Source organism: Calidris pugnax, unplaced genomic scaffold (genome assembly GCF_001431845.1).
Source record: "Calidris pugnax isolate Ruff unplaced genomic scaffold, ASM143184v1 scaffold13, whole genome shotgun sequence".
In the NCBI taxonomy this organism is placed as follows: Eukaryota; Metazoa; Chordata; class Aves; order Charadriiformes; family Scolopacidae; genus Calidris; species Calidris pugnax.
In genome coordinates, this window is record NW_015090810.1 from 17,083,957 (window position 1) to 17,095,755 (window position 11,799).

Genomic DNA, 11,799 nt, shown 5'->3' on the forward strand with positions numbered 1-11,799 from the left:
CAATAGAGTATCCTGAATAAAACTAAACTTCAGTTCCTGTATTATTGGAGTCGAAGTTTGGAATGATTTATTGCAATAGTAAGCTTGTTTTATAAAACTTGAATCTTGTACGCACGACAAAGTGGTGATTGATTTCTGTGCATAAGCTCTAGTGCTGTACCTTGTGTGTGTTCTGTATTAATGCCTCGTTTGTTCTATTTCCCCTCCCCATTTAGCTGAACGCTTCTTGCTTGGAACAGGCAATTTGTAGCCAGTGCTGAGGACTACGTGTGCTTGTTGTAAAGGTCAGAATTCTGCATTTCCTTGTTCCTTCCTTAAGAAAACCAAAAATGCAACCAACCACCCCTCCTCCCAAAAAAACCCCTAACCTAACACTTCACAATGGCACTACCACGCTGCAGAAGTATCATCTTCCCAGGAAATGTTTTCTCTTACTTGCTGTTTGTGCTGTCTGCTTTTGTATCTCATTCTTGTTTAGTTGCAGCATGTAATTAATAAGCGTATCATAACAGAAAGGAGAAGCAAGTCCTTTGGCCTTGATTTTAGAGCACTAACTTGCTTTGTGTAGTCTGTTGTTGAGTCTAAGTTAACTATGCTGGGATTTTGGAATCAAAGATACTAAAAGAAAAAAAAAAGCTGTTTACCCAACCTGCTTCTTTAAAGAGGACTATTAGCGTCCTCCTACTCACAAATTTAAGACTTCAAGTAGTTTAATGTAAATCAAGAGAGCTGGGTTTAGTCTGTGCTGTGGTGCCGATGAGGCCAGATTAATTTTTGTTGCAAGCAGATTGAGCAGCGCTGCTGTAGCAGGGGCACGGAGGCAGCCACTGAGTGCCCTGCTCCTCCCGATGCTGGGAGAAGGAGCAGGTTTAGACCCTCTTTCCCAGCCTGGCCTTGTTCCCAGGAGGTGACTGCCTTTTCCTAAGGAGATAGAAATGCAAGAGAAGAAATGGGGAGAAGTAATTTAAGGCTGCAGAGAAATCAAGAGCCTACGGTGGCTTGGTTAAGGTGCTGGCAGAGGTGTTTGTGTCGGTGGTGCTGGGAGCTGCGCTTCTAGACCTCCTTAGCCTGGCTTGTCCTGGCAGCCTGCTCCTGTGTATTTCCCCGTGGTCAGGTGCAAAGCAGGAAAAAGGAGAAAATTAAGGTGGGCCTGGCACAGAAAGAAAAGGTGCAAGAGAGTCGGTTGAAAACCTAGGGGAGAAATGGAAAACATATAGGTGAGGAACATGAAAAGAAGAGGAACAAAGCTAAGTGGGACTTGGCAGGTGGATTCCAAAAAGAGAGGTTTCCAAGGAAAAAGGAGGAAGTTATTTGAAAGGAAGTGCAACCGAAGGGATTGTTCACCAAACCTGTTACCAAAACAAGCTTCTGGTTTATGTCAGGAAAGGAAGATGATTAGAGCTGTTTGACTGAAGAGGAACAGGAACCACTTGTGCTTCTCACGGCTTTCTTACTGCTTATGTGCAATCCGGTCCTCTGCCAGTGTTCCCACTACTGCTTTCTGGGTTGGTTTTTTTCCCTAAGATCAGATGGAAGATCTGTCTCCTTTTTTTCTAAAGAGGGCCTTAGTTTGTCTCCCCCCGTTCCAGAAATTCAAACAGTTCCAAGTAAACACATGCGAGAGAATGGCCGAGTCCAAGCAGAATCAGAGGACGTGTTCAGGTCTGGATTCCACAGGCTCAAAGTATATATTCTGGATTTTGAACCAGCATACAAAAAGCAATAAAAAATAGGCTGGTTCACCAAGCGAATAGCTAACTCAATTATTTAGAGACTCCAACGTTCCTGGATTTTTAAAGTTTGGGTTTTTTTTTTTCTAGTTAAGAATTCTGTATTACAAGAAAATGCAGTCCACAAGCTGTAAGGTGGTTTGGCTTTTACTTCATTCAGCAGAAGCTCTGCTAGTGCTTTAAATGAAGTGTGTGCCACGGCTGTGAGGGCAGGCTCTGAGCCTGCAACACATTCTCCTCACTGGTGAAGCTAAGGGCCTGCCATTTACAAAGCAGCAGCTACACTTCTAAGTTTAATGGCTTTATTGCCCATGGGTGGGGACATATATTGCACTAAGCGTTAATTTCTCTTTCATGCGTGTATTCTGTTTTAGTGTAACCTCATGCCATGATAAATACATAGCTACAACATACTGCAACATTTATAAAATGCATATTTGAAGGTGCTCTATTGCAATTCATAAATGCTTTATGCCTCCCTAGTCATTGCATAGAACGTGGTCCCCTGTGAATTTGCTGACTCCATCATGACCCTTCAAATGGTAATCAGGCCGGCCCTCCCAGTCTCTGCCTGTAGACCTGTGCCAAAGCCACTTTGGTAAGTATGTTCCAGCCTGTGAAGTCACTTCATATGAAAAATTTGTACTTGATTAAAACCAGTTTAGTTCCTAATTGGGCAGACAGCTTCAGCTTATGTGATTAACAGTTGCCCGGTTCATACACTTTATAAAATACTGTCTCATTCCCTGAATCCCAAACTAACAAAACATAACATCACCTTGTTAGGAGCAATGGATCTTTGGAAATTACACTGTGTTTGTGAAGGGCCTCTTTAAGTATTAAGCAACGTTTTTGCTTACAAAGTGCTTCTGAAGGCGAGAAGAAAAAGAGCAAGGAGTTCCTGAAACATTTAAAGTTTGGATTTCCGGAGGGTTTCTCCTTTGTTTGCTTGTTTTGTTGCCTAGAAACTGACCTAAATAAGAGACTCCCTGACTCCGTGTAGACAGTGTTCTCTGGTAGAGGCTCTCTCATGGAGAAGGGCTGCTTAATTGATAAGAGCAGAAACATAAAGCATGCAAGAAGAGCAAATGCCCAACAGCCGCTTTAGTCAAGGCAGCAAGTGAGCTGGGTAAGATAAGAGACCTTCCTGTTTCAGCTTTAGCATAAGCAGATAAACTGTTGTTTATCTTTCGTTTTGCCAGCCATTTTGAATATTGTGGATAAATGCTTTTAATTGTACTTCACCCTTAATTTGTCCAGACAGATATCCATAGCATCTATAGGTGTGGTGGTGAACTAGATAGTGAGATATATCAACACATAGTCTCTCCTGCCATGTTCTGTGGAGTATCTGAACTTCAGCCATATGGGCTAGGTGGAATGGAGACAGGAATAGCACCAGCAATCTTCTGGTGATAGCCAGAAAAACAGGGGACCAGCAGGGTACTGAGGTGCCACTTTAAAGCCCAAGGGTCCTTGCAGAACACATCACAAATGGACAGATTTCATATATATGTAACCTGTGATTGTTCAGCTGCAAGAGATGAAGCCACATAGCATAAATCCAGCCTCTGCCCTGCAGCTCACTGGATATTTATATAGCACGGACTGCCCAAAACACTTCTGCTGCAGAGGATACTAACCTTTTTTATTTTCAGTTTAGAGGACGGGAGTCAAATATCACTGTTAAAAGTTACTGTACAGAATTGCTATAAACTTTTTATTATGAATGAATTTTGTTCCTGGCAGTTTAGTATTGTACATTTGGTACAGAATGAATACTTCAAACCCACAAGATTTTCTTACTCATGATTGGATGAAAATAGCGCAGCTCCATTTCGTAGCTTTTCATGCCTATTTTACGTCTTCTCTTGTACAACTTTAGGGATGACAAACTTTGTTTGGAAAAAAAAAAAAAAAAAGATCCCAAACTAGCAATCTCTCTGTTCAGACTCCCAGGTCAAAGTCTTAACAGAATGCCTTACATGTGTCTAATGAATAGAAATGGCCTGATTTTCAGAAATACTGAGTGTCCTCAGTTCTCAGCGACCTCAATGGACTCTAAAGAGCACCTCTAACATCCAAGACTCATGCTCTTCTTTTTCTTTTTTGAAGCCTAGATATGGATTTATAAGCTTAATTATTAGAAATCCAGATTTGAGAATTTGGCCTGGAAAATAGCGCACCTAATTTCTTTATTCATTGATTTCTTCTTCATCATCTTCAAATGCTTCCTCTCCATCATTTGCTGTTGCTTCTTGGTATTGCTGGTACTCTGAAACCAGATCATTCATGTTGCTTTCTGCTTCCGTAAATTCCATTTCATCCATTCCTTCTCCTGTGAACCAGTGGAGGAAGGCCTTTCTCCTGAACATGGCCGAAAACTGCTCCGAGATCCTTTTGAAGAGCTCTTGAATAGCAGTACTGTTGCCAATGAATGTGGAAGCCATCTTGAGGCCACGAGGAGGTATGTCACACACAGCCACCTTGACATTGTTTGGGATCCATTCCACAAAGTAACTGCTGTTCTTGTTCTGGATAGCCAACATCTGCTCATCGACCTCCTTCATGGACATGGGACCACGGAAGACGGTAGCCACTGTCAAATAGCGCCCATGCCTTGGGTCACAGGCTGCCATCATATTTTTGGCATCAAACATCTGCTGAGTGAGCTCTGGAACGGTGAGTGCTCGGTACTGTTGGCTGCCCCGGGCTGTCAAAGGAGCGAAGCCTGGCATGAAAAAGTGGAGGCGTGGAAAAGGGACCATATTTACTGCCAGCTTCCGGAGATCAGCATTTAGTTGGCCTGGAAAACGCAGGGATGTAGTCACCCCACTCATGGTGGCAGAAACCAAGTGGTTTAGATCACCGTATGTTGGAGTGGTGAGCTTCAGGGTGCGGAAGCAAATGTCATACAAAGCTTCATTGTCAATGCAATAGGTTTCATCTGTATTTTCAACCAGTTGGTGGACCGAGAGTGTAGCGTTATAAGGCTCCACCACTGTATCAGAAACCTTTGGAGAGGGCATGACACTAAAGGTATTCATTATCCTGTCCGGATATTCCTCTCGGATCTTGCTGATGAGTAGGGTTCCCATGCCAGACCCTGTCCCTCCTCCCAAGGAATGAGTGAGCTGAAATCCTTGCAAGCAATCGCAGTGTTCACACTCTTTTCTTACTACATCAAGCACAGAGTCAACCAACTCTGCCCCTTCTGTATAGTGTCCTTTAGCCCAGTTGTTTCCGGCACCAGTTTGTCCTAAAACAACACAAAATAGGGAAAGAAGAGATACAAAATTATTGGTAAGGTTTGGTATTTGCATGCCAAATGGATTCATGTCTGTAACAAAAGCTGCTATAAATCTGTTGGGTAGGTAACTGTCCTCTTCAGTTTTGCCTACAAATGTCTTTGCAAGTATCAACATAAACTTTTTATATAGTCTCCTTGTGCCTCAAATCCCTGGTAGTCTTCATTAACGCCTTTGGGTGTTTTTTTTCTTTTTTGGTATTTAACCTTCCATAAATGCAAAGATGATCTTGATTCCTTGTTTTGAAAGCTTTCACACTCCCGACCCTGCTTATTCCGTAAGGACAAGATGACTGTTTAGTATTTAAACACTTGTCTGTTTATAAGGTCCATTGATGTATACCAAGTTAAATCACAGATACACACTTCTAAATGAAAGGTTCTTGGACTGTTCCCATGTGACACAGAGGTATTGTTTTCATTCAAGGATAAGGCTGGGCTTCAGAAGTCCTATTTAACTTGTTATATCGAGAACTATAGCTTCTTTAAATTCACTGTTACCTAGCCTGAATGAAAACACTGATCAGCAGAAGCTTCAAGAAAGTTATTACAGAAGCTTGGAAGTTATTAAGCACCTTTTAGCTTTTACTGGTTTCCCTACAAACTCACTATTCTTCAAGATCTGCAAAGCAACTGCAAAACTGGATCACTGATGTTTTATGAGCCCCTTATTTTTTCCCCAAGGCTTCCATTTTCCTTTTACGTGCTGCTTAATTTATTAAGATGGACAATCTGCATCCTTTGCTATGTCACTATTTTATTATTACTTTGATAACAAGGAGGATTAAATGGGGGACCAGTATTTTAATACTCCTGTTCCTCACAGTGACTACTCCATATATATATTGTGCCACATGTGTCATTTAGTGGTAACTTAGTGGTAACACTTGTGAGTGGTAATCAGAAAGAGCAATAGTTTCAGAATTAGGTATAGGGCTGTCAGCTTCTGCGTTGTTCTCCAAGACCATCCCCTTCCTTCCTATTACCATGTCTCATTTCAATTCCCAGTGCACTGTGTTGGTGCCAAACATACGAATCAGGGAAACTGCTTGCTGGGACATTGTTTAAATATGATGCACTTTATTTTCACCCTTAGTTTCCTTGTGATGTATTTGGTTAGCTAATGCATTGTTCTATGTGTTGCTATATTTTTTTCTCTTTGAACCTAGGGAGCTCAACACTTCCTGCCCAGCTGGGCAAAGCACGAAGTAATATCCTTCCAGAATTGAACATGCTCGTAACCATCGGTGGTCTGCTTAAGCAGATCCCCTACTACAGGTAGGGCAGCACATCAGGCTGCACACGAACAAGCAGACATCACTCCAAGATGTAGATGGATCCTAACACGGCCAAATTCTGAGTTTAGGACTTTATTTTGCAGATTGCCTCTTGTGTAAATGTTATATTGTCCTTCAGTGGGCAGTGAGATAAGGAAAGAATGGAGAAAGAGAGAGAAAGGAAAAAAGGAACAAAGAACAAGGTAAGAGGAGAGTGGGAATTACTCTCACAAACATGGAAAAGATATTTTCACGGGGAAAAAAGAAGAAATCAGTAGAGACTGATTTTACTTGCTTTTGCTTAGTTTGCAGATTATGTTTGGAGGTAAAATGCCTAATACAGTGGTAGACGTCCTCCTTTTGGCACTCAAGTGTGCTAGACTCCCTCAGTCTTAATATAAATCACAAAAATTCCTAGACAACGCCAGTCTCTATTGCACTAATACAGCTTTTGTATTTAAACTGCTGAGTGTAACTGTAGCAGTGGCTGCCTACACCAATACTAATGGCTTCCTTCCAGCCCACAGCTATCGGCTGCTCCCATGGTGTCACTACACTTGGTCCACTAGTCAGCCACCTGCCTAGGGTCTCACATTTTCATTTGAAACTTCCTGCTGTGCACACATGTGCCCAGTAATCTGATTTCAAACCCACTGGCTCTATCAAGCTGTAAGACCACCACACAGAACATGTACAATAAGCCCTGGAAGCTCCTGAGTTCTCACCCATGACAATACAGTACAGTCTGGAGGCACCATGGCTCTGACAAGGCTGCCACATACCTGGAAACCTTGATCATGATCTTGTGAAACCCCACTGGATGCCCTCCACTTATCAGGTACCTTACCCCATCTCTGAAAATCTCAAGACAACCACATAAAATGACCAATTCCCACCAGGACTAAATCTCTAGGTTGAAAATGAGCCTGTGTCCACAAAAATCAAGACTTGGCAGATCTTTTGCCAATCCTGGAAGCTCTGCATTGTATGCAGCTTGTCTCTAGCATTCTGCCTCTTCTCACTGTACACTGAAAGTCTACATCAAGCAATCCCGTAAGTTTGCACTCTTTGTACCTTCAGATCCTTCCACCACTATTTATTTCTCCAACACATTGAACTGTTATTACATGTGTTCAGGTTGAGCTGCACATGCATAGAAGCCATTTGTCTAATAGTCAGTTTATTTTTTTAATTTCTAAAATGGCAGCTATTTCCTGCAATCTTCTTTTTCTTCTTTCCTTTCTCCACTGCTTGAAATAAAAGACAAACCTGGGAAGACAGAGCAGTAGCTTGCACTCTAAGACTTAAAAGCCCAGTATGAACAGCCTTGGTACAGAACACAGTAAGACTTAGAGAGGGGAAGACAGCTCCTTCGGTTGGCTAACAGCCATTTTGTGGTTGCCCATACCAGTTCACAAAACTTAAATTGGGCTGATATCTATGCAACAAAGCTAGCAGAGGCATACACAAGAAAAGAATGACAAATGTAAAAATGTATGAATGAGGTTAACAAGAGGAGATACATCAGAGTTCACAGCAGTTCCTGGTGGGCAATCGTATGCTGTTAGAAGGCCAGCAGACCTGCTGCTCTTGTACAGCAAGTTCATTCCACCTGTGCTTCTTCACCTTTTAGATCACTACCTTGTCAACACAAGCATTAAAGCACAAGGATTATTCTGTGCCCACCTCAATCTCCTTCCAGCCTGAGCTAAAATTACTGTATCAGGAGTGTGTGATCATGTACCCAATATACCTGAATGAAATCCTGATTGATGGTCCACAGTTACTTGCTATGGAGACATGGGCACATGCAGGTATATACAAGAAGAGACAGAAAACATCTCCATCAGAATGAGTCCTAACATGCTGGCATACAGCAAGTATGGAACTGCCAGCTTCTGCCACAAAATCCTTTGTGGGCCCAGGGCAGATATTTGAAAGAGAAAACAAAATGCTTTGTTGGCTTTTGACACAGAAGATCATTACTTCAGCGCTCAGGCAGCCATTCTGCATTATTCAGCAGGTTGGGAGGACAGTGCCTGATGCTGGCAGGGGCCTCGGTCAGATACAAGCCGATCACATGCTGTTGGTTCATTGTTAGCTTGGCAGGAAGGGCGTACAGTGAACTGAACTATTGTTGAAGACTCTCTGAATTGATTTTGCTCTGTTTTTCCTGGTGGTATGCTAAAATGTAAAGCTCCAGTTCAGGTGTTTCCATAGGTCAGGTGAATTCACTTTCAGAGAGCTTGTGTGGTCTGTGCAGGACAAAGGGAGTGAAAGGAGAAACCTGAATATAAAAAGCTGCCTCTCTCTGGCTTTTCTCCCCAAGATAACTTCTACATGTTGTAACTTAAAATTCATTTGAAAGAGACCTTTAACATCTCTGCCATAGACTATACAGGAGAACAATAGGGATAACATTAAAAGTTAGTTAAAGGCTTAAAGTGACTCTGTGTGGCTTCTTAGTCCCCACCTCAACAGCAACAACCCAGACTTCAGTTTAATACCACCCAAATAATGTTTATCTTTTCTCTCTCTGTCCCTGGCATTGTTCCTTCCTTATGTTAACACAGTATACCAAACTAAGTTGCAACCTAAGCTTGCCTTGGCAGGAGGAAATGTGTTTTGTGGCTAGTGCAGACTTGGAAACCAAAAGGACAGGAGAGTTCTCATGGTGGCTTTCATTCAGGCTTCCTGTTTCAGCAAGTGGATCACTGAACTTTCACACACTGTTTCTCCTTTCTTGCAAAGGCATAATGCTTCCGTACTTCATATGGATGCTAAGAAAATTAATCCTGGCAATGTGTATTTTTAAGTTTTAATGGAAAGTACTACAGAAGTCCAAAGTAAAACAGCAAAGGCCAAAACAACCCTCTGCAAGAACACTGCAAAACCAGAAGTTCCCCACATGCTCTTAGACTATTCCTCACTATGTTGGAAAATAACCCAATAACTAGTTCTATGTAACAGTGTTTCCCATTATGCAGTTGTTCTTCCTCCACTGTTTACTATACTGTAAGGATCTGCTGAAAAAGTCAAATTACACAGCCTATAAACGATTTCATGCTCAAGCATTTAGTGTGAATTCAAGTGAAGAGTAGTCTGGTGGTTTGTGTTTGAGGCTCCCCCCCGCTACCCCCCTGCCCCATTCATTTTCTGCAGAATTTCCATGCATTTTGTTGTAGGGCAGTGGTCTCAGAATTCCTCTGGAGTTCATATATATATATAGAAAGCAAATGTATTTTATCTGAATACCATAGGAAACTTTCAGTAGCTTGCTAATTGAAGAAACGATTAACAGAAAAATTACTTTTTTTAGTTAACAGGATCTTTTAGCTGACTTACAAATAATTGGAATTGTATTGTTAAGCTATTAGCATTTCTCAGTATTAATGATCACTTTGGAATAGGGAGCTTAAATGCTTTTTAACCATTCCCTTGGTAATCAAACACCTGTTGGATAGTTTTGTTTTTTAAGAAGTGACATCCACATACCAAAGATGAAATTATCAGGCCGAAAGAGCTGACCAAAAGGACCAGATCGCACACTATCCATGGTTCCTGGCTCCAAGTCCACCAAGACTGCTCTTGGTACGAATTTCTGGGCTACAATAAAAAGCAAGTATTCCCTTAGTGTTCTGAAATAAGCTAACACAGTTATAACTTTCAATACACAACTACAGTACATCTCATATTATTAGTCAAATATAGATTGTACATGTATAAATATTTCTTATACAGGAAGTAATGGTGATAAAAAAACCCCAGCACCATGGGAACAAATTAATTCTCCTTTAAAAACAGACCTTACATTTGAGGGGTCATACAGATGGTATATTACATTTTGTAAGCTCTTTTTTAGCAATAGATATGAAGAAGGAAAGTTTCTGATTAGAAAAAATATAGTTGACATGTTCTTTATAAGAAAGTAGATAATCTTTTCTATAAATAATGGGCTGAGTGAAGGGTTCATGTTTAAATGATTCTAATAAATTTCACTAGCTTTTATGCTTGAAGGATTTACCTCCACTGAAAGAGCTACTTGGTGTAAGTGGTACACAGTATTAGATTAGCACATCTACCACAAAGCACAAAGAATCTGTATCCAGTTGAAATTGTTCAAGAAAACTCAGGGAAGTAATATGAATTAACTTGAGCTGGACAAACGATGAAACATTTGCACTTGCAGGTTCATGTCAATAGCCTAAAGGACTCACGATCCCCATTTTACACAGTTAACACCCTTCACACCAGACTGACTCAGAGGATTTGGGCTCCTTTGGTATCTTATTAATGAATCATCATAGAGTTCTCCATTTCCCATGGCCCAACCCTCTCAGTCATGAAATTAGAGTACTACAGATGCAGGCTCATATAACCAACAGCTTAATTTGGGGCAATTGATAAGACACATCTGATGAAATAATAATATGTTAGAAGAGCAAATGCCTAGCATAGTGCTAAATAATAAACAAACCACCACCTCCAGACCCTGAGGACAGCCCCTTGTGCCATTTCTCTGCCTGGGGAGGTAACACCCAGTTACCAGTTTATAAGAAATAGATAATCTTTCCTGCATATAATGGGGTGAGCTGGGATCAACTGAGGGGCTGATGGCACGCAAGGAGCATAACCAGATGTGCAATACAGCTCCACAGACCCGTTTGCTCCTGGATCTGTGTGTCCCTTCCCACGGCGTCCCCTCTCCCGCACCCCTCCCCATCCCACACTTACACGATGATTCATTATAGTAGACATTGATCCTTTCCAGCTGCAGCGCTGAGTCACCGACATAGCCTCCGGCTGGGTCAATGCCATGCTCATCGCTTATCACTTCCCAAAACTAAGGGAGGAAAAGGAGAAGTGGGTTGGGAACTCGTCCCTGCGGAGCACCCCGCTGCTGCCCAGCGCCCCGGTCCCGCGGTGGAGGGACCAGGGAGCGGGAATGGGGGGGTGGCCCGGCCCGGCCGCAGCTGCCGAATTCCTGGCGTGCCCGCCGCCCCTCCCTGCCCAGGACGGCACGGAGAGCTGGGCAGGCACCGGGATTCAAACCCCGAACGGACACACGGCGGCCGGCCGGCTCCCCGCCCGGGCGAGCTGCGGGGTTCGGGGAGGGGGCTGCTCGGGCTTCTGCCGCCCCTGCCCGCTTTTGAGCCACGGCTCGGCCAGTTTAAGCATAAAATAAAATAGTTTTTTTTTTAAAAAAAACCAACCAAAATTAAAAATAAATAAATAAAGGAAGAAGTCCCGTTTGGTTTCGGCACTTCCCAAAGCCTTTTATGGTCACGGGGAGAGGCAGATGCGCGGTGCCCCGCGGCCCGAGCGCGCCCGGCGCCTCTCGGCGGCAGCGGCTGGCGGGGGGCACGGGAGGGGCGGCGGGCACAACGCGGCACCGGACGGCCCGGAGAAGCGGCCCGGCGCCTTCCCGCCCGTCCCCGGCGCAAGGCGCCCGGCGGCTCCCGCAAGCCAGCGGGGGCGGGAGGGG

The 11,799-nt window shown here is 43.1% G+C and overlaps 1 protein-coding gene across 1 annotated transcript; it reads right to left on the reverse strand.

Annotated features, from left to right (window-relative positions):
* Positions 1-3,357: 3,357 nt before the first annotated feature.
* Positions 3,358-11,157, reverse strand: TUBB6 (tubulin, beta 6 class V). Its single transcript, XM_014938560.1, has 3 exons — positions 11,049-11,157; positions 9,810-9,920; positions 3,358-4,989 (listed from the first exon to the last, which is right to left on the reverse strand). Exons 2-3 carry the CDS (start codon positions 9,868-9,870, stop codon positions 3,926-3,928), a joined length of 1,125 nt encoding a protein of 374 aa, XP_014794046.1. The 5' UTR covers positions 9,871-9,920; positions 11,049-11,157; the 3' UTR covers positions 3,358-3,925.
* Positions 11,158-11,799: the final 642 nt, after the last annotated feature.